The 23,492-nt window shown below is 38.9% G+C and overlaps 1 protein-coding gene across 3 annotated transcripts; it reads right to left on the reverse strand.

Moving 5' to 3' along the window:
• Positions 1 to 1,908: 1,908 nt before the first annotated feature.
• Positions 1,909 to 22,959, reverse strand: LOC149830550 (cyclin-T1-3-like). 3 transcript variants are annotated; one of them, XM_090016603.1, is made up of 8 exons: positions 22,815 to 22,959; positions 22,207 to 22,277; positions 13,936 to 14,259; positions 8,764 to 8,845; positions 4,246 to 4,380; positions 3,964 to 4,139; positions 3,718 to 3,869; positions 1,909 to 3,629 (listed from the first exon to the last, which is right to left on the reverse strand). In XM_090016603.1, exons 3-8 carry the CDS (start codon positions 14,169 to 14,171, stop codon positions 2,368 to 2,370), a joined length of 2,043 nt encoding a protein of 680 aa, XP_089872729.1. In that variant the 5' UTR covers positions 14,172 to 14,259; positions 22,207 to 22,277; positions 22,815 to 22,959; the 3' UTR covers positions 1,909 to 2,367. The 3 variants fall into 3 exon arrangements, with proteins under 3 accessions (XP_089872729.1, XP_089872730.1, XP_089872731.1); XM_090016604.1 differs by lacking the exon at positions 22,207 to 22,277; XM_090016605.1 differs by lacking the exon at positions 4,246 to 4,380.
• Between the last annotated feature and the right edge of the window lie 533 nt (positions 22,960 to 23,492).

Here is a 23,492-nt window from a genome sequence, read left to right on the forward strand (position 1 = left end):
AGATGTCCCCTCTGTGCTATGGAATCCAAGGATGTTTGTCACCTTTTTTTTAGGTGTGAATTCAGCAGAGCTTTATGGAGAAACATCACTGATTTATTTGGGGTTAAATGGTTCTCAACTGGAAATATCAAAGAAGACCTAAAGTCCTGGTGCAAGATTAAGTTCGCTGACAAAGAAGAGACATGGTGTTGGGAAAGAATTTTTAAGGTAATGACATGGTATCTGTGGAATTGTCGTAACCAGCAAACATTCAGTGAGAGACAGATGAGTAAGCCCCAAATGCAGATGGAAGGGTTACTTACCGTCAAGGAAAATGTCCTCCAAGTGCTCCAAATCCGAGTCAGAGTTGGAATAAATATGCTCGGATTTGATCAGATCTCAAACAAAAATGAGTAAACAAATATGATTGGATATGCTCGTCTTGCCTTTTTCACATGAAATTGATTAGGTATTACGCATTTTTAATGGATCCCGTCTCACAACTGGACTCTACAATGAGATTTGAGTTAGCTATGGTTATAAACTTCTTGCCATTTTTCAAAAATCAGATCCATTGTGAGGCCAAGTATGACCTGACTCATATCCCACCCATTTTCATCTACATAGCACAATGTCATTCGGATGGATGTAGGGATGTCAATGAATCAGATTTTATCTGACATCCCACTGAATTTGATTCCATTTAGTTGCATTTGGTAAGCCAAAACCATATCCAATTATAATTGGATCCAGATATGGGTTTGATTTTTTTCTACTGAATCCAACAAATATCTGAATCTGTTTAAACATATAAAAAAGCGGATCTGGTATGAGCTTTTCACCGTTCGAAACCAAATCCAAATTTGAAACCGTTTAGCCAACATCTGATTGGTCGAATATGACATTTGGCCACATCCAATCCAAATCCAAACTGTTTACATCACTAGATGGATGGCTCTTGGTGGGATTTCATGTTATTTGTAGTGTCCAACCACATAAAATCTCCAGTCTTCTTGCCCATCTGTAAGTACGCCGCTTGAACAGGTTTTTACCTTACACAGATGAAATAAAAATTCGTCGTAGGATGCATCAAACCCTGCAAGTATGGCTCATAAATGAACCAAGACTGAGCTCAGTTCAGCAATTGCAAGCACATTTGGGTCTCATAATTGGCCCGTCAACCCTGCCTTCAGTGTGCTAACGAATCATCAAATTGAAATATTAGCAGATTTTTTACCTCGATAGGATTTTTTTTTGGATAACCCAACGAAAAAAAAACCATCACCAGAGCACACATTGGATGGCTACCGGTTGGTAAAACCCTTGAGGTCCCCCCCTGCCCACCAGAGAGTAAACCCAGCTTCGACCTTGCAGAGGATGCCACCCATGGGTTTCGAACTTGTGACATCCCATCAACTTGGCAACATTCACAAGTTACCCCCACCAGATGAGCAGAGCCTAGTAGTTGCAGGTGAGTTAATGACTATTGGGGCTGGTTGTCAAGGCTAATCACACTATCAGCACTCGGAATTATTACATAAACTTGTTTGCGACTTGCTAAGATGGTTGACAAGCATTAAAAATCGGTGCACCTTTGATTGCTTAAGCTGAGATCCAGGCGTGTTGGTTGATCAAACCTTAGCATTAGGAGACAGCAATCAGATAAACTCATAAGCACTGGGCATAAACATAATATATGGTGTACAGGTGATCATATTTCCTTATTAGCTGAATATCCTCCAATACCCTCAAACCTCGATCCAATCACACTACTATCAAATTACAAAACACATGCATCCCCCCTTTGGTTGAAATGGGAATGAAAACAGAAATAAAGACATGCATCGAATCTAAGATTAAATGCGTTTATATCTATTTTTTTAAAACAAAATGATTCACTGTAACATGACATTGTTTAATAATTGGATATATAAAAGACGAACAGATCGATAAAATAAGATATCAGTGTATCAAGGTATTCAACAGAAATTTTTAAAAAATTTTACAAGCAATTTCTGGATAAACAATTTTTTTCTTTTTAAGCTTTCAAACTTCGAACCAACAATTACAACATCCAAGTTTATCCAATCTACTATAATCAGATCATAACCTTAGAAACAAGATATAGGAACATGGTGACACGAAGCACTCACCAAGAAAACCCGCAACTGTATTTCTTTCAACTTAGTGTAACCAGGTCCCGTCTCAATGGAACCGGAGTGTTCTTATAAAAATAATGCACCTAGTTTGACAGTGTATCCATCCCTTTACCATGAAGTCGTACTAGGTTCTCCATTAGAGGAACCAATCTGGTTTTGAAAATTTCAATTCCCTTCCCAAGCAGCAGAACAAAGATGTCGGGTCCTCAAGTCAGTTGGGCATGGCACTCTAAATAGGATTCTCTGACCTGTGCCGTTTGTGCTCCTTGTCAATATAATCATGTCGTCCTCTTCCTACAAGTTCTTTATGCGGGTCATGGTGATGATAACCAAGAGAATTCTGCACATAATGGTTTCTGATTTTTGTGTCTGGATGCCCCTTCTGTTCCCATGAATCGTAGGGGCTTCTAGTTTTCTCACCTCTTGGTGGAGGGCTCCGATTGCCAGCTTTTGGTGAATGGACTTCCTGTGCCCCAATCTCTGGTAACTCCCCTTCCTCGGTGACTGCTTGTTCTGATGAATGATCCTTACCATTCAAATCTTCAGAGTCCCAAGACCTTGATCTCTTCCTTATCTGTGACTGCTCATCCACCACTGAAACTCTCTTGCTTCCCCTATCGCCAAAACCCTCATGGCCCCTATGTGGCATGGAATTTTCTTGATCCATTCTATATGATGATTTAGACCAGCTCTGCCTTCTCTCCTGTTTGATCTTCTCAGCCTCTGCCGCCAACTCAACTCCACTTTCAAGTTCCCTCTCGATGAGATCATCCTCATCCACGACATCTGCTTTCCTAATTGCTGCAGGCCTTGAATCATTGACCTCAACTCTGGATTTTCGTCGTTTCTCAAGAGCTGCCTTCACCTTGTCCTTGTCAATCTTGTGAATAGCTTCAGGGGCAGAATAGCCTCTCTTGCCTTCACTGCCAGTTTCTTGAATGCCATTGCTGGTCCTATAGATAGCATCCTCATCTCTCCACTCCCTCCGGTCAGATACATCCCACTTTTCTGTTTCTTCCATGGGCCTCTCCTCTCCAAACTTGGACTTATGGTGTGTCTCAGTCATATTTTCTTGATCCCGGCCTCCTAAAAATGGTTCTGTATCATGATGCCAACGATCCTTGCGGTCATCAAATTTGTTATCCGGAGCTCCTGTTCTTGCTCCAACGTTTCCTTGATCAGTATGCTGGCCTTGATTGCCTCGTTGAAGTCCAACTTGGTTGTCAGGCCGAGAAGATGGTGCACCTTGCTTGGCTTGAGCCCCATATTTGTTGACAGCATCTTCTCGCAAAGCTGTCTGCTCTGGTTGGCTTACAGAAGCTGTAGTAGCAGTTTGAGGGTGGCCATGTGCATCTTCGATAAGTTGTGGAGCCTTTGCTGGTGCCTGATTGTTTGCTGTACCACTCACACTCCCACCATCTACTTCACTACCATGTGAAGGTGGAACAGCTCGATTTTGTTCATACAGTTCCAGCATTTGATTGCTAACCTCTGTTAAGAGAGGAATGATATGTCGATGAGAAGGCAAGCATCAACCTAGTTCTTGTAATAAAAAGGGATTTCAAATAAGACAAAAAACCTTCCAATTGTCGGGGGGTTACATCAAATTCCTGCCACCAGAACTTCTCGCCATCAGATGGCAGCTTCACCTTGAGAAACTTAGCAGCAAGGAAAATGGCACCAGCGGCAATATGATGGGGTTTAAACTGCAGGCACAGGGATGTCCGCAGCCTGCATACCCCTTCCGACTGGGTAAAATACTCAAGGGAATAAAGTCTTCTTAATCCTCAGTGCGAATTAGAAACAGAATGAAGAAATAACGTACCCATCATTCACAAAATTCCATGCAACTTGTGCAAGAGCATTTTGTGCCACCTTGAATTTCTTTATAGCTTCAACTAGGGGCTTGTACGGGTGGTGAACATTAAGATCAAACCCAAGTGTAGCAAGGACAACACGCTCCCCGAGTAAGATAAGCTCCTTTTGTTGCTCATAGACTTCCTGAAGATTGCAACCAAAGAAATGCACATGGATAAATAATCATGCACAAAAGTGAAACCAGACAACATTAAACATGAACTAGGTAAAAATTATAAGCAAAGCATACTTTCTGCTTAATTCTTTGGATAGCAGCAGGATCCTTCTTGTGGATAATTTCATAAGAGACAAGAATGACATCCTTTAGTGGCCGGGGAGTTTCTTCCACCTTCCCAGCCAGGAACATACAAACTGTTGCAATGGTCTGTAGCAGATGTTAGCTAATCTTTAAAGTACCTTCCTAGATCAATAAATGCTAGTAGTCATTCTGCAGCTGTAATGATTTCAGCAACTTACCAAACCAAATCTCTTTCTAAACATAAAAGGCACAATTTCATGTTTTAAATCCAGTTGCACAACGACACCTCTTTATTAGCAAATAAGAGTGGAGCAGGCAGGGTCCTCGAAAGAATTCTAGCATATTGTAAAATCCTCAAATAGAATATATAAATGACATCTGAATCCTACACAAACTACTTGTAGACATATAAATGTCAAACTACAACTTGCAGCATGTTGGCAAACTAGTTGTCTATGTCTTGAGTCTCTTGATACAACATTCTAGCTAACAAAGTTCTGAATCCTTTGAAGGCTAGCATAGACACATCAAATACTAAAATGCACATAACAGTCTGTGCCATGTGCACTCACTATATAACGCTTGCCAGTCAATCACATAGATCTCCAGTACACATTCTGATTCTGCTTTCTTGGAACTCACAATAGACGAGAATAAGAGCATTCACAGGCAGTAATCTGTTGAGTTCAGTGATGCATTTCCATCACCAAGCAGCCATACATATTAGATCAAACAACAAACAGTTATAAGCCAAAACAACAAGCTTAAGTAATCAAAAGGAATGCACTCTAGACCAACAGCAGATATCATAGCAGAAAGGTAGAAAATAGGACTTGACAATCTGTTGAAAATTGAAATGTTCTTTGAGAAACGGTGAATAAACAACCAAAAATCCCAGAACTGAACTTCATAGTGTGAAATTTGATATCACAAAACTATTGTGTCAATCCACATTTCCAAAGTAATTTGCTCCAGTTGAAAAATCATCCAGATTACTTAACCATAATGGTGGTTAAAATATTGATACTTTTCATGTACATCTTGATGTATAGGCTAATGTCGTTTTATTGCCTTATGTACAACAGGTTTCAAAATTGTCACAACCTTGTAAAAAACTCAAAATTAGAAAAGCTAACTGAAAAGGCTTCCTACAATACCATGATAATGCAATCCCCGCAGAATGCATCACAAGCCATTGCCTGCATTTCATAGTTGCATCTAATAACAGAGAGGAGCACAAACAATTCCAAATACTCAAAAATAGCTTCACTCAGAAAACAAGTTAAGACAAGCTTATTGCAGAGGAATTAAGTAAAAATAGCAACCATAAATCTGAAAAGGAAAAAAAAAAGAAGGCAAGACTCTTTTCTGCTAAAGGCAGAACCTAAGGCCTTTCCTAGATGTAGATAGGAGACTCCTCTATCGCTTCTATAGAATGATTTTTTGGCAACCACCTTTACAGATGATGATATCTCAGGAGCTACAATAGACACCCAAACAATCTCAGTCAAGATAACCCATCCTGCAACCTTCCATTTAATATAGTTGTTGAAGCCCTTAGACTCATTATAAGTGCCCAAGTACAGTTTCCTAACAAACAGCTAAATCTTGGACAAACTCACTCAGAAACCTGCAACGTGACAAGAGATTTGGTATTGGAGAAAGCACCATTTTCAGAAATATGCTAACCTAATAACACATAAAGCAATAAGAGGTTTATCTCTGAATTACAAACAACAGGAGTGGGTGCAGGCAGGGAACAAAAGCACTTGCAGAATCGGAAGAAAATTGTAGAAGAAAACACAAAAGAGCATTTGCATTGGAAGTGCAGATACACATAATCCGTCTTACTAAAAATCATCTTGAAGTGATTTCATAATCCCAGTTTTTGGATTATTATCTTTGAAGATTATATGTAAAATAAAATAGTAATTTGTTCATTATGTAAATAATTCAAGGGAGCATGCTTCTATCTGGCTGGCAGTGTGCCAGAGCATAACCCGTAGTGTCAAAATATCCAGTGACTATAGGCTGAATAGTCATAATATGATATAAGACGGGAAAAAGGAGCAGCTTTTAACATGCTAAGAGGTTTCTTCCAGAAGTTGCTCTCAATCAAGTTATTGACAAAAAAATATTTTGTAAAGGTTTCCAGTGACTGCATGGAGAAAGATAGAATATCAACGTCATTGGAAGGAAGAGAAATGGATTTTGGGATATCACACTATCAATCAGAATACCCCTTACTTTAGGGACCAGCCACTTAATTCCAGCAAAAAATATCCATTAAAAGAAAAGACTTTGATTCTTAGCCTTCCCCTTCCACAGGGAGAAGTTGGGGAAGTAAGAAGGAATCATCAAGTAAACTTGACTAGACGAGAATACTAAAGTGCTATGGTTCAGCTCTGGCAGCAAAAGGTTGGGCCCTTTCAACATTGCAAGGATGGATAAAGTGATGTGGCCAGAAACTAGATGTAAAATAAAATAGTAATTTGGATTATTACTAACAAAATAGTAATTTCATCTTGACTCCCAATTTTTGGATTATTATCTTTGAAAATTAGATGTAAAACAAAATAATAATTTGTTCATTAAGTAAATAATTCAAGGGAGCGTGCTTCTATCTGGCTGGCAGTGTGCTAGAGCATAACCCGTAGTGTCAAAATACCTAGTAACTATAGGCTGAATAGTCATGATATGATATAAGACAATTTCAAGGCAAAAGGAGCAACCTTTAACATGTTAAGAGGTTTCTTCCAGAAGTTGCCCTCAATCAAATTATTGACAAAAAAATATTTTGTAAAGGTTTCCAGTGACTGCACAGAGAAAGATAGAATATCAACGTCATTGGAGGGAAGAGAAATGGATTTTGGGATATCACACTATCAATCAGAATACCTGCGTTACTTTAATGCCCAGCCACTTAATTCCAGCAAAAATTATTCATTAAAAGAAAAGACTTTCATTCTTAGGCTTCCCCTTCCACAGGGAGCAGTTGAGGAAGTAAGAAGGAATCATCAAGTAAACTCGACTTGATGAGTACACTAAAGGGTTATGGTTCAGCTCTGGCATCAAAACGTTGGGCTCTTTCAACATTGCAAAGATGGATAAAGTGATGTGGCCAGAAACTGAAATAAGCAAATCAATCTGAAGTCTCCTATTCAAAATAAATAGGGTGGTGGGTGCATACATAGTGACTTGTGGTCAATCAAATTCCTTGGGAGTATTTCAGAAAACAAAGTAAAGAGTTTACTCGCGACAAATGTTGATGTCCAGAGATGAGCTGCTAAAAATCAATTTAACAGCACACTATAATTGGGCTTCCAAGCCCATAGTAACCATTTTTTGGCGTCAAACCTTATGAACATCTTCACAAAAGACAATTGATGGGGCTCTAAGCTTCAACTATCTCATTAATCAAGACCATTAAATGAATGTTCCATTTAGGTACAGCTGCTTAAATTTAAGTCCCATTGAGGTATCTTAGTTTCCAGATTGGCTATCAAAAGAAAGGAATCTCCAGCAACAATTACTCGTGAGCAAGTGTTTACCTTGTGAACAAAATGTGATTACCAGCTGAATACATTTGTTGCAACTTAGTGGTCTAGACAGACAATGTGGTATATTTAAGCCTTCTGATTTGTGTTTTGAATGGAAATCAAAAAATAATAATATTTGTGTTTTGAATGAAAAAAACGGTAATATTATTAAACAAAAAAGGAAGAAAATAAATAATAAGGTGACTGGCAGTTGGCCTAGAAAAATAAAAGGAAAACCAATTAAATTGACACAAGTAATCAACCCCCATGATATAAAACCTTGTGTTATCCAATCAAGATCCCAATGTGGCCATTTCAGCTTGGCCCAAATAAGAATTTCACTGTGAACATGTAAATAAAACATGAGAATTGGTTTTGATTTTCCTTCACAAAGTCTCATATTTCACTCAAACCAAATCTAACATGAAGTCTGCAGTAGCCACCATCTCCATATTGTGCACTATTGTCTCCCTTTGCATTTTAAGCCTACTGCATTCAAGGGCACACTTCTAAGAAGTTATAAGATGTGGAACACCAGAGCTCAGAAACGTGGAAAGGCTTCAAGGCTCTGCTAACATGGAGTGAGAATTCGACCTGACCTATATGCTAGTCTACAAAAACTTTCAAAAGACCAATTCTCCATATTTCTCCATATCACTTGAACATTCAAAGAGCATTGCAATTGAGTGCCATGGCCCGAATTCTGGTATTACTATGACTTCGGATTAGGACATAGCAGATTGGCTGCTTCCAATCACAAGTTAATGTTCATGCATTGCATTTCTTAAAGTTCAATTCATCAATAAAACTTCCCTTAAGCTCATCATGAAAAGGAAAGCTGGTATAACTAGCAGCAATGTGTGCATTGCATAAATCATACAGAAGTTCACCAATCACCTAAGCAGAGAAACATATTATTTCAAAAATATAAACTTATCAAACACGGAAAAAAAACAAGGAGAAAACTCACCCTCCGATCGTTTTTTGCATGTGATTGGCAATGGAAAAAACGGTGGCAGAATATTATTGCTGTTGCTATTGTTACTTGAGGCCTGCATTAAAGATAACTAAAAATAAATAAATAGTAAAAATTTAATTAATTAAAGGAGAAATAACAACAATGGGAAAGGATGAGATCACACAGACAGTCATCCTCGTGACCTTATTATAGCAAGAAAAATTACCTTCTGAAGAAAAACTGAAACCATCCTCAAATAAAATGAAATATAGAAAGAAATAAAGAAACAACAACGTTCAACAAAAAATGGCAGAAAAGCACATAAAATGACATAATTAGGAATAAAATCAATACGAAACACCAATACAACAAAGGACTAGTATATCAAACACGATTAGCTCTCATTCAACAGTAAAATTTAACACAAAAGATTGAGATCGACTCAAGTAATAATAAGTCAACAAAGAAATGACAAAGTTCAACAAAAAAATGGCAGAAAATCACATAAAAATGACATAATTAGGAAAAGAATCAATACGAAACACCAATACAACAAAGGACTAGTATATCAAACACGATTAGCTATCATTCAACGGTAAAATTTAACACAAAAGATTGGGATAGACTCAAGTAATAAGAAGTCAACAACGTTCCAGGTAACCACAAACCAATAAATCAAAGAGAATACACTTTAGGAACCCAAAATAACTCAAGCCAACAAAATATCTAGAGTTCCAATACCATTTATAACACAGTAACCAGGTGCTGTATCAGGATTTATGTGGAAGTTAGATATGAGAGAGATGCCTCTTCACAGTTAAATTATCTTATATTCCACACAGTTAAATATCTTAGCAGGGCAAACAGCAAGAACTAACCATGCATCAGCTTATAAGAATACAGTGCAGGTGAATTATGGAAGAATCCTTCAATCCCATTGGCAAGCATGGTCTTATCTTCTTTGGGATGTGAATCAATAAATCAACCAACTAAAACAAGTACCAGCTTACTTTATTTTATGCAATATTCAGTTCTCTGTGATAAAATCAAGGTATGTTTTATTCCAGATCAATCCAAAGTGTTTTTCACGCTACCAGGATGGAAATATCTGCAAGGTGAGAAACAAAGCTAGCAGATCCTTTATTCTATGTTATTAAGATTATCTTCCTATCCAATAATCCTCCACAGCACAAGATACACATTAAAAGTTTGAAAATTTTGTCCAGACTACAACTTTGTTACCACTAACCTGCTTCAAAATGCCCTTTCCAAAAGAATGGTCACAGTTCCGGTTCTTAAATCTTATTTATATCACCAATAAGAATGATTTGTTCTTTTAACATCATCAGAACATGCTAATATCATAATTTTTCTGATTACATTATGGCCCCAAAAAAGAAAAAAAGTTAGAATAGGCCGTTGGAATAAAATAATTAAAAAAAAAGAGAGGCTTCCAACAAAACTGGGACAATAAAGAATTTGTCAAACCACAAGAAATCATGAAGTAATCACAGAAAACAAGCTGAAAATCACAATTAGGAATAAAGAACCTTGAAAAGGTCCAATTGTTCAAGAGAGTAGTGGATGACAAGAAAAAGATTTTATCAAATCCCAACCATGCCCAATAACATATAGAGCTCCTACAAACTCCCAAATTCTTTTTTGCTTTCCTAATAAAGCACCTTAGTTTCACAGCACTTGGCATCCAACTTACCCTCCAAAGAACTCTTAAACAACAAGTTCTGCTCATGCATATGAAATATTGAAATCCACATGCAACATTGTAAACAAAAAATTTTACAGAAATAAAAGGTACTCACCTTGATTTTGCAAAAATCTCTTTCAAAATAAACTTAAAATGTATGGGACATTCATTTCAAACTCCTAGTCTTTCTCCAACAGAAAGTAAACTAGGAGCAGCTTCGGTCTTCGTAGCGTAGGATCCACGATACAGAAGATCTGGATACGCGAGTTCTAAACTCCCAAAAATGATATTTCATGTAGTAAATCAAACAGAAATGTGTATAACTATCTCAGAATTGTCACAGATATCAAATGACTCAGTGATTGGATCATTGGACTTATCGTGTCATTGGTTTGGGTTTTACCCTTTTAACTATAAGTATTCTTTCAGGAGCAGTATGGGCTAATGAGGCATGGGGATCTTATTGGAATTGAGAACCCAAGGAGTTGCCTCCAATAGTTGAGAACGAAAGAAAGTATCTTTAGAGTCCCCTCTTTTGCTTGATTCTTCCGTCTTGGGTGTAAATTCTTCAACGTAAGCCACCTTGTTCTTGAACTTTGGACAAACGGGTTTGATGTGACCCGGCTCATTACAATAATGGCAAATAACTTTTTTACTATCATTATAGATATTGTAACCACTATAGTTATTATGATCATTATAGTTATTTTGTCTTCTAAGTGTGAAGGCTTGTAGGTTTTCATATTGTTGTCAGGCTTGGACACCGCCAACACTTCATCCCCTCCTTTCATCATACAAAGTCGTGTCTTCTCTTGAGAAACCTCGGCAACGGAGAAGATCTATGAAGAAGATAAGACCTCACTTGTTCATATTCGAGGCGCAAACCATGTAAAAATTGAAAAAAAATATTTTTTCTCCATTTGCTCCGGTCTAGTTTAACATCTTCAAATAGCAACCCATTTTTGTTCAAAGGAATGTCAACTCATCCTATAGAAAAGATAAAGCACTAAAGAAGTCACGAACACTCATATCCCTTTGCTTGGTAGTTCTAATTTTCTCTTGCAAGAAATATTGTCTTGCAAGATCCTTTTGTGTATACATGTCTTTCATAAATGACCAAGCTCAATTAGCCTTTCTAAACTTAACAATGTTGGCACATATTTTAATGGCAACATTGTTCATAAACCATGCAAGATTTTTTGCATGATTACTCTCACAATCTTCTACTTTGGATTGATAGTCACAAATGGGTTTAACGCGATCATCTCCTTCAAGAGCTTTAACATGTTCTCCTTCATTCTTGGTTAGCACCAATTGAAGCTCGAAAATAGTGCCTATTATGTATCTCCAAAGCTTCTTGCCTTTAAGATTGTTTTGAGGCCCACATCATGTAGTTTGTGCCACTAAGTTTGAAGGAAAGGTCTATCTTGTGATCATGCTCCATTTTGGAAGGAAGTAGAAAGAGCTAGAAAGAGGTAGATGTGGAAAAGCACTTCCACTAGAGTCACTGCAAGCAACCTGAACACTTGATAATGATTATCCACAAGTCCAAGAGCACTATGGCTCTGATACCATGAACACTTGATAATGATTATCCACAAGTCCAAGAAAACTATGGCTCTGATACCATGTAATGAAGTATGCGAAATAATAAATACAGAGTGCACAAACACTATTACAAGTCCAATAAGAACAATACAAAAGCAATAAGGCATTACACATGCACAAAGTGCATATACACTACTCAAAAGAGTCTAAAGAACATAAGAATATAAAAAACAGTCTTTATTGAACACAAATGTTTAAGATAAGCATAGAATACAAGAGAGAGAAGAATCCCCTAAGAGGACTTGGCTCTATGGTCATTTGACCATTATGCCCTTACACAATGTAAAAAAGATGCACAAAAAGAAAAAAAATATAGAAAAGACTACTAAACTGTCCCTAGTGGACAGTCCCTATTAGAATGGGAAAAAATACCAAAATGTCCCTGGTGGGCCAATATAAGAAACATTAATAAATATAGTTATATATACATATATGTATATATAACTATAAATGTATACATTTTAACAAAGGCCTATTATTTTAGGCTAAATGATAGAAAAATACCAAACAAGATATCACATTGACAATATATAACACAAATGAGCTTGGTTTTGAGTTAAACTAAGAATCTCTTCCAATCACCCTGGTCTAGTACACCAATATCCACCAAGAATCTCATTGATCATATTTAAACTAAGAACCCGCCACTCATACTGGTCTAGTACACCAATATCATATATCTAAATTTGTATGAACTTGATTGAAAGCCAAGTCACTGATTTCACCCTTTGGCTATAGATGATGCATGGGTATGATGGCATTCCGGCAACTCAGAATTAGAAAGCCAAAAGGTTTTTCTAACTCATAAGCGTGTCAAGTGCACAGTTACCAGATTCTTCACAACCTGTGTTCCAACTTACAAGCATCCTATGGTCCTTTGTGAACCAACTCCAATGTGCGACAGCCTTTGCACCTCGGCAACCCATGACTCACAAACTAAATCCTTGTGAGTGGTGATTATTAAAAACCCCAAAGACTCTAGATTCTTTATCTTGCACCCACCTCCTTGGGAGTCTATATGTCCCTTATTAACCTATATAATAACTCATAGATGAACAGAACTCTACAGATTTAGGATAGTTGAGTCCAATCAAGATTTGTACCAATGATCTAGCCCTTGATCATTTCCAGTTTTTTTAATACTCTAAAAACATGACAAAATGATGTACACACCTCATAAATTTAGCACCTAACCCAATAACCCATCTCTACAAGAAAAAATCCTATTTTAACTACTAACTAGACACCACAATGCATTCATCCACACTGTCAGCATCTTTGCTTCTAGCAATCCATACAAACATCATGGACTTTTTTGTCCCTCCATGCTATCTCACTTACAAAAGGCTCCTCCATTTATCATTTTCTACCAGGAGTAAGTTATCACAAAAGCATCTCCCATACACTGACGAAAAAAGAGAATTTTCCTTTATGGACCACTGCATGAACCCTTATAGTCACGCTTTAACAGCACAAAGTAGCACAATCAAACAATTTTATCCAGTCCTTCAAAATTCTAATTCATATTTACAGTTTAATTTGGTTCTATTCTTAGCTGTTATTAAGTCTTTGTGTTCATCATACTCACCTAAAACCTAGCATGAAATGATAGAACAGAAGAGCAAGCATGATCTATTTGTTTTCCAGTTGAAAAAAACAAAAAGTGAACGAAAAATTAAAGTAAAATCAAAATGATGCATTTTTGCAAAACAAGTTTTTAAAACAGCTCATTTGGAGTTGGCTATGACCAATGACTTAGAATTCGTATACAACAAAAACTCTCAATAGTTGACAATATAAAAATCAGTAAAAGCACAGTAGATAAATATGAAACTTCAAGCTAAAGAAGCTAATAACCATTATGAACTTACACTTTAAGTCTCATGCCTAAATCCTGAAGAAATGTGCAATATGATTTGCGAAAGTATGTCTCTTTTTTCACATCAATGCCATCTTTCCTGGAAGGTGAGTTCTCTTCAATCACTTTTCTAGAGAAGTACCAATTGGAGCTTGAATGATCAGGTTCCTCAAGTTTGTCATGACTAAAACTATGTGAGCTATCAGCCATTCCATGATGTGAAGGATCCCCAGGTAGCAAACCCGCCATGTAGCACTGTGACTTGAGTGTAGCTTCTCAAGGACAGGCACAAACAATCACTTCTGCCACAAATAAAGCATATATTTTCCAACACCAACTGCATTATGATAATAAGATATTGTCAGACATAAATCTATAAAAAATTTGCACACAAAGGAAAGTGAAATATTGAATGCACACATAGGAAAAATTGTCCATCGGTGAGCAGCAAGCACTACCATTAACAAAAGGGCAGCAAGACCATTTACTCAGCATTCTTCTTTTTTTTTAAGAGAGAACCACATTGATATATGTTGTATACGATGAAAATAAAAAAGGTTGAAGCTTAATCAGAATCAGCCTCTACCTTCGTTCAACATATCAACTTTCTGGACGTAAACTTTATTGCCAAAAAAAAAACAAGAAGATGAGGGCAGGCTTCAACTTCATTTAACGACAGAAAAATTCAGCAACAACAAGCAAGAAATATGAATATGATTTCTTCATGTCATTCTCCATTTACTCCATGATGCCAATACATAAGAAGATCAAAGAAGTATCCACCTAGAAACTTATTAGATAGATTAAAATAGTAACTTTGTCATATGATATGCAATAGATATATAACAAGAAAATCCACAAATTTTCTAAACCTTTCATTTTTCTTTTCTTGTATCAAGGGTCTGGGGATGCAATGGTTCAGATTAGGTTCATATCCGGCTATGACCAATTCCAATCTAATCATCACTCTTAACATAAGTTGAACAACCTCTCAAGAAGAACAAGAAAACAGTGAGCTTCATCAAGCTCGGATTTGAACCACTTTTTTTTTTTTGAAAAAAGACTTTATTGAAGGAAACAGCATATACAGAATCATAGCAGAACAGAACTAAAGTAAAACCCAGAAAAGAAGTAAGAGGCTGACAATACGTTAACTCCTTCAATGAAGTCATCATAGCCTCAACTTCATGACCCATTCCATTTGCTCCTATCCATTTCAGATCGCCTTCAGGCCATTTTCTTTTACACACAAGTAGATAGAATCATGCATACACCCATGTATTAACTATTAAGATAACCTATTTTTTTAGGAAAAACATGCTTTCAATTAAGAGGTATACAAGAAGGCATCATCAGTACGGAAAATAATATAATATGCAAGAAACAGAATGTGAAGTGACACAAATAGACATTCCTAATAATCCAACCAAAGGTGGCATCTAAATAATGTCAAAACCACTCCAAAAGTTTGTGCATATAGCTTAAGAGATCTCTGAATTCTTAAATGAATCATCAAAAGGTCATCCTTTGAGTTATCCAATATTCTTTTAATTTTGCTGCAACCAAGTTTCTTTTTTTTTCCTTGTGCATTGCCCAATCAAACAAAAAAGTCTGCCTCTTTAAGTTGATCCCAACAATATCAACATCCCAATCTGACCAAGCAAGATTAAAAATCTTCCAGAAGAACAAGAGGCACTGACTGCCTATGAAAACCTATCTTCTTGGGATTTACCCTATTGGTAGTTGCTGCCTAATCAAAAGATACCAGCCATGAAAAAACCCATTTACCTTTGCCTGAGACCCCTGTCCCACATTGTTTTCTGAGGAAAGAGGAAAAGCTTGGTTTTAAAAGAGATAGATATGCGGTGGTAACCATAAAAACCCGAATCACCAAATGTCCAGATTACAAATAAAACTGCAAATCTGCTATTCAAAAAAGAAAATTCAGTTTGCGGTCCGGCCATCAGATCATTGTGTACATCCTTGACATGCTGAAGTTTCCAACATAATTGTTCACGCAGCTTGAATGAGCTCAAAATGAATCAATTTGACAACTAACATCCAGATGTAATGCTCCATAATATTTAGGCCAGAAACATAGCTCAACTAGAAAGCCAATGAAACAAGGTTGTTCATTTGTACATGAGCAGCCATGCTTATCAGACACAGCCATAAGCTTGCTACATCACTTTGCTTTAATAATCAAGTTCCATAAATGGGAGTGATACACTAAAAAACACATGCACCAAACCACTCTTGAAACACCCACCTCACGCAACAGGCCAAATGTCGCACAATAGATCAACTCAATAAAGCTCACTTCAGTGAGAAAATCATATTCGGCAGCTCTTGTAAAACCCACCAAAAAATTATTTGGACCCGGGCCGGATCCGGACTCAACCCGGATCCGTCAGGTGTTAGTCGACTGCGTGCTTATAGAAGCACGCAGCAGCAAGGGGGTCTCGAAACCTCTCTCTCTCTCTCTCTCTCTCTCTCTCTCTCTCTCTCTCTCTCTCTCTCTCTCTCTCTCTCTCTCTCTCTCTCCACCCAAGGCCACCGCCTCTCTCTGCCTAGGCAGGGGGGTTCAAATACGAAAGCTCTTTCCTCTCTCGTTTTCTTTGCACTCTCCCCCTTTCCCCTCTCGCTCTCTTGTTTCTCTCTTAGTACCCGACCCCCTCTTCCTCTCTCCTTGCGTTTGTCGAGCAGCGGCCTTCGAGGACGACGACATCCTGTCCGACAACCCTCAGGTGACCACCCCTCACCTCTCCTGTTAACGGGATCGACACAGGCGACCCCGACCCGAGCTCCCTTCTGGAAACCCAAGGTCGGCAGCCCAGGTGCGCACCCCTCTGCCGCCTCTTCCCCTTTTATTTTCTTTTCTGTTCTTCTTCCTTCCGTCGATCGACAAGGGCAAAAGCCCCTGCTTGTCGGTCTTTTATGGCAGCAAATGACCGTTCGGCAGGGGCCCCTGCCTGCCCTTTTGTTTTCACCACTGCCACTTTGTCAACAGGTCGACACGCGTAAAACCCCTGCCGCCTGTGAGAAGGATTCTGGCAGGGGGTTTTGGGGCCCCTGCCTGCTCTTTTGTTTTTACCAGGGAAGGTCGAGACCTCTCCCCGTCTCTTCTTTTCCACAGGGAGGGTTGAGGCCTCCCTGTCTCCTTTTGTTGGGCAGGGGAGGTCTCGACCCTCGCTAGCTTTGTTTGTTGCGAGGAAGGGCTCGAGTCCTCCCTGCCTTCGAGCTACGCAGGGGAGGGTTTGACCCTCCCTGCCCTCGTAGTACGTTGGAGGAGGGGTCGAGCCCCCTCCTCAGTCCCTTGGTATTAAGGGAGGGGTTGAGCCCCTCCCTGCTTGTCAATTACACAGGGGAAGGGGTTGAGCCCCTCCCTGCTTGTCTATTGCGCAGGGAAGGGGTCGGCTCCTTCCCTGCTTCCCTGTTTTGCTGGGGAGGGGTCGAGACTCCTTCCTCCCTTGGTTTGGGTAGGGGAGGGACTGAGCACCCTCCCTGTACCCTCTTCTTTAGGGCAGGGGCATCGCCCCTGCCATCGCCAGTTTTTGGCAGGCAGGAGTGAATCTCCTTGCCTCTATACTTTCCGACAGGCAAGGGCGAAGCCCCTGCCTCTCTCCTTGCCTTCGTCGGGCAGGGGCGCAACCCCTACCTCTGTCTGAACAATCGGTAGGCAGGGGTGCAACACCCTACCTCCTTGTTCTTGTTGACAGCAGGTCAGCAGGGGCTCGCAGCCCCTGTCCCTGTTTCTTGCACATAAAGCAGGTTCGTCGGGGGCACGCTGCCCCTGCCTTTGCTTCTTTCACGTCAGGACAGCGACAATGCCCCTGTCATCTCTACCTTTCTGATTGAGATAGCATGTTGATGTCTCGCTTTTGTAGCTCGTATGACGGATGCCGCTCGCGCCCCGCGACCCGAGTCGTCCATCGCTTACACCCGCAGAAGCCAGCAATCTCGCAACTCCCCAAGGTAGGAGAAGATTGCACGAAAGACTTGGACAACTAAATTGAGTTAAATTAACTAAAAAGGACAATTAAATAAATATACATACACATATATATATTTATACGAGTACGCATTTAACTTAAGGACGCAGTTTTGCGATCATTGTCCTTTACTTTCTGTCATGTCTTTCGTTTGTCACCGCGCTTTGCGCCTAGTCTTCGCTTACGCATTCCTGCTTTCAGTCTTTCCTTTGCGGTCGCGCTTTGCGCTCAGGCTTTGTGTTTGCACTCTTGCTTACAGACTTTACTTTGTCGTTGCGCTTTGCGCCCAGGCTCCTGCTTTTGCAAATGTTTCGTTATTGTCTTGTCATTACAGATGACGCTCAAGTTTTCGCTCATTGCATGTGCTATAAAGGCAACCTCGTGGAGGATGCAATGGGCATTTACCACTCTCCCTCTTGCAATTAGAGTTGAGTCGGAGGCTTAACGATACATCCTCGTCTAAAGAGAGGGATCCCTAGCAGAGATCTTGGCTTTTTGAGTAAGCAGACCTGCAAAGTAGACTTGATAATTTAGGGAGCTGCACAAAAGCATCAAAGAAAGGTCAAATCGAAGTATTTGAAAGGATGTGATTGGTTGGTTTTGTTCGTCTATCTGGCATATCTCGGATAACCCCGAATTGAGGCTTGAGCGAACTTCTTAGAGGGAGGTTCTATTGAGAAACCTGTATCCCGTTCATCGAGGTCGGTATCGAGTCATGCGAACCATGTAGATACCACGATAGCGAATGAGATTCTAGAAAATCGCATGTCAAATGTTGGCACTTCAAAAGATAAATGTCAAAAGTAAAGTTTGAGAAACATTACATCTTTGCGAAACACTTCTGTTGAGGCTCCTATTGAGCTATATCTCTTTCATCCTATGTCACAGGGATTCGGCCAGACAGGTGTCGCACCCGACCCTGGGTGCAGTCAATGCACCCAACTGCACCCAGGGTCATTTTGGTCCATTTTTTGGATTTTTTTTTTAAAAATGATATATATATATATATATATATATTCAGCACCCCTGCGCCCCCACACCCAAGGTTTTTGAAAGTGTTGCACCCATGTGACATAGCTTTCATCCTAGAGTACTTGTAGTTGTGCCCTGCCCGCTAGTATTGCGATAATCGGATGAGACAGTCGTACGACCTCGAACAGTGTTAAATGCACAATATTGTAAACACATAAAAATAGGATCGCCTTCACATGCAAGATGCTTGAGTGGTTGAAAGAATAGAGCATGTAGAATGGGTCGTTAGTTAAGCAACGCCTAACGGACCCATTTGCCCTTTGGTTTCTGTCAAGGGAGAAGATATATCGATACAAAAACTCCAATGGACAGGTTGTTAACAACCATCAAGATCCCTCCTCCCTAATCATTGGAGTTAGGGGAAGGGACTACCAGACATTATCTTAGGTGGTAAATTCCATGGACTTCTGCAAAAGTTGGATGCATCCATTGCCAAGTAACTGCCTTTGAGAAATCTTCTCTCGACTAAAAGTCGTCTCCTTAAGAGCGGACTCAACTAACTATTCGGGTTATTGAAGATACATAGAATAACAGTCGCCCAAACTAGTCTCAATTGTTTCTACGATTCGTTTGCGCGTACCCACAGGCCATTAATATCGAAACATAAGTCTGTTCACACTGGTTGATGGGTCATAAGACTTTCGTGTGTTTTGGGTACGTATTTTTTGTCAAGTAAAAGCTTATCGATGAAATTACGTATGACTTTGGTGTCTCCGAGATTCTTATGATTATTATGCTTATGTAGGTAAATGACACTTATGTAGGTAAATGACACATCACGCCTACATAGTTGTATTGCACAAGATTGCATTATGATTGTTTGTGTGAATATATCATACCTGTATAACATGATTGATAAGTATCATGAATATTTGATTAAAATGTCTTGAATATATGTGCGTGAGTTTCACTCTAGAAAGGTTGAATGCGATGTGCTTTGATATAAGAATTGTGAATGCCTATGATGATGCAATGATCTGAATGTTTGCACATATAACTTGAATCATATGTAAATTTATTGAACTACGTAGGAGTTACATACGTTGATGTTTAGTTGATTCATAATATATTATGTGTGTGTTCCTATATATAGAACTCATGCTTTGATTACACATGCTTTGAGGTCCTATTTGAGGAATGCAATATTCCTTGTGGTAATGCTGCAATGCGTAGTGTAAAATGCTTCTGTATAATGTGATTGAAATGCCACGTGATAAGAAATATTAAAAGCATGCGATAAATGTTTAAGTTCAATATATGATTATGGTTCATGAAACCTTGTTGGAGGAATATGTGATCTTGTGATCTGATTTGTTATGTGAAGTGATACGATGCATATTGCAGGTATACATGCTTGGGCCCATATAGGTGGCTACTGACCTCAAGAGCGGTCAATTGTTCAGAGCAGTCGATCGTATTGATGCATGTATTACTGAGTATGGTACCTCTTAAGGACCTAATATCCAAAGGATTATCTGCAAGGGTGTGTATGATCAATATCAGGTGATCCTACTAGAGTGGTAGATCTCTGTGAGGATGTACACAGTCCAAGAGCGGGTAGCCGCAAAGACGGTGAACTCCTGTGAGAAAGTGTATTATCCAAGACCAGGTATACCATCTAGGGCGGTAATTCCTTGTGAGGTCGTACATTTTCTGGACTAGGTGATCCAACGTTGACCTTGTTAATTATAATAGTGGTTATCGACCCTGAGAGCGGTCATTTGTGTTGATGTGTGTATCACAATAATTTTAATTGAATGTGGCATTTGTTGAGGACTGGGTTCCCAAAGGATTCTCTGTGAGAGTATGTATGACCAAGATCTGGTAATCCGGCTAGAGCAGTAGAATCTCTATGAGGAGGTACACTGTCAAATAACGGGTAGCCGCAAAGACGGTGAACTCCTATGAGGAAGTGTATTGTCCAAGACCATGTATGTCATCAAGGGCGGTAATTCCTTATGAGGTCGTACATTTCCCAGACCAGGTGATCCAGCGTGAAACTTATGAATTTTGATTACCATAAAAAGTTATGGTGGGTTGTGATAATCTTCTGAGATTGATATTGATAACCAGTTATGAATTTATAAATTTGACTTTCTGTTATAGCATGATTACATGCTGGATTCAGATGTGAGAATCAGATCTTTATTGATTTTAGATCATGTTTAGGACCTTCTATGGAAGGGTGGGTTTTTCTGAGAAATTATGACGCCTTAAGTGAGTCATAACAGGTGACAGGTGACCGCGTAAGGCCTTGAGAGATGAGAATAAATTAAGGTTGTTCAGGACAAAGAGTTTGTTAGAAATAGTGATAACGACAAACGATGACCTGATAATGATTAAATACAGAGACCCGTTCAAGGAACGAAAACAAGCTAGAGCAATGTTTCATTATGTCGCTTCATCTGTGTCAAATCAAGTAGAAGATAGCATTCTTATAGTCTTCTGCTAAACCTTTTTTATGGCTCTATATAAACTCTTGCGAAGACAAAAGTTTAATCACATATATGTTTTGTCCAATCGAGTTTTAAACTGCTTACCTATTTAACTGTTGATCTGCTTTAAACTGCTTAGCATGCTGAATTAAATGCTCTTAATTCAGTTTTCTGTAATCTTTCTTATGCACCTACTAGTTTTTCGCAAAACTAACTCATTTTATGGGTACAGGTGATGATTAGGTACACCACAGGCGATGGCGCAATGACAAGATGACTTCAAGATTTTTTTTTTCCTGCTCTTAGCTCGCGTCCTTAACGTTTTTGGGTTTTGTCACGAATTTTTCTTTGGATATCCGAATTTTGTACTATTTAGAAACTTCTTTAAATGAAAGTGGTTTTTCCAAGTGTTTTATTCTTTTAGCTAACGTGCCCAAAGTTGTCAGCTTGTCTTTCTAAATTCAACAAAAGAATTACCTTCTGCTGATTACATAAACAAACTCTTAAAGGAAAGAGATTTTCTTCTAGTCTCTTGCCTGCTGAAAGGTTCGCAAGTTTGAAATTTTGGGGGCATTACAGCTCTAGCCAATTCAACAGTACATGAACACAAGCAAGGGCTAATGACAACCAAAATCCTACAGTATTAGAAGCTCACCTATGAATTATTTAAAAGTGACATCGTGATCACCAAACAATGCAAATTTGGAAAGGGGTGAATCTGAAAGAATGACATCTTACAATCACCACAAATTCAACTCCAATTCCAAACATAAATCCCAGGCAGAATGAATCCCAATACATTCGAAGAAAAAGAAGAAAACCAACCTCCGCCCTTGATGCAGAAGGGAAAGCTGCAGACTGATACGGGACGAGCTCCTTTAGCGAGAAACCTTCATCTGCGCAATTTCAGAATATGAGAAATCATTGGTACCGTCAACCAAACCCTAAATCCCCGTACCACTCCAATTACTAAGAACCACCCAAGAAAATCCCAAAAATATTTAGAGAGAGCAAAAGGAAGAACAATCCCCAAACAAAACGACGATTTCAAGTGTACCTTAACTCTAAATCGATAAAACCACCAGAAACCCACCAAAAAAAGGACAAAATCTAGATAGAGAGAGAGAGACCATGATGAAACTCCGTTCAGTAGAGGCAAACAGCCCCACAGTACAACAAGAGACGTATGGGAGAGAAAGAGGGATAAGTAATCTCAAGAAAAAGAGAAGAAAAATGGTGGGTCTCAGCTGCTGTAATTCCAACTATTGGCTAGAATTATATCATTCATGATGAATGACGGGCGCAAAATCTTGCCCAAAATCGCGATTTCGATGCGCAGAGAAGCGCGAACGATAAAATTTAGACCAAGAAAACGCAGAAGAAGAACACGAAGATGAAAAATAGATAGAGAGATAGATATAGAGAGAACGCACCTAGGGAACGAGATTACGAATCCACAGGAGCATCAGAGAGAAGGAGCGCCGGAAAATGAAGACGTTTTCGCCGGAGGCGGAAAAAAATTCTATACGGAGCAGAGAAACAAATAGAGACGTAATAGAGATTAGGGTTGGGGCTGGGAAGGGAAGATAGAAGTTCTCTCTCTTCTCTCTCTCTCTTTTAGGTGTGCCTATGGGTCGGGTTTGACTGGACTCAACCCATACAAAACCTTAGAATCCAGGTTGACCCGAAAGATCCGATTAATATATGGACCGGTGTATGGTTTGTGAAACTTCATACCAGACATCGACCCGAGTTCTGATTAAGATTCGAAAATTTGATTCATGTAATCCTTATAGGATCCAAATATGATATCTTTTATGGTAGAACCCATTAGACCTGTACCATATCTCAAATCAAGTTTGAATCTGGTTCTACCTGAATCCAAACCAAACCTGACCCGTTGACACTCCTACCCTCTACCAATGTGGCTAGTTTTATCTTTGAGAAAAAAAACCCGGAGGAAAAAATCACGATATGTTGAAAAACAAGTGGGAAAATATTGGCACATATAAACATATAAACATATAAACAACCGACTGTATATACAATCTAGTTGAGATTTAATGATGCTAAATTTTTAGCTTTTGATTTTCGGTTCATTGAAAAAATAA

This window comes from Nuphar pumila, chromosome 8, assembly GCF_984573655.1.
Source record: "Nuphar pumila chromosome 8, dmNupPumi1.hap1.1, whole genome shotgun sequence".
Lineage (NCBI taxonomy): Eukaryota > Viridiplantae > Streptophyta > Magnoliopsida > Nymphaeales > Nymphaeaceae > Nuphar > Nuphar pumila.

Coding starts and splice junctions, on each gene's coding strand:
- LOC149830550 (XM_090016604.1), bottom strand. CDS start 14,171: ATGGCGGGTTTGCTACCTGGGGATCCTTCACATCATGGAATGGCTGAT. Junction 4,381..8,763: donor ATGCAAAAAACGATCGGAGG/GTGAGTTTTCTC, acceptor CATCTGCTACAG/ACCATTGCAACAGTTTGTAT. Junction 3,870..3,963: donor TGGAATTTTGTGAATGATGG/GTACGTTATTTC, acceptor AGGGGTATGCAG/GCTGCGGACATCCCTGTGCC.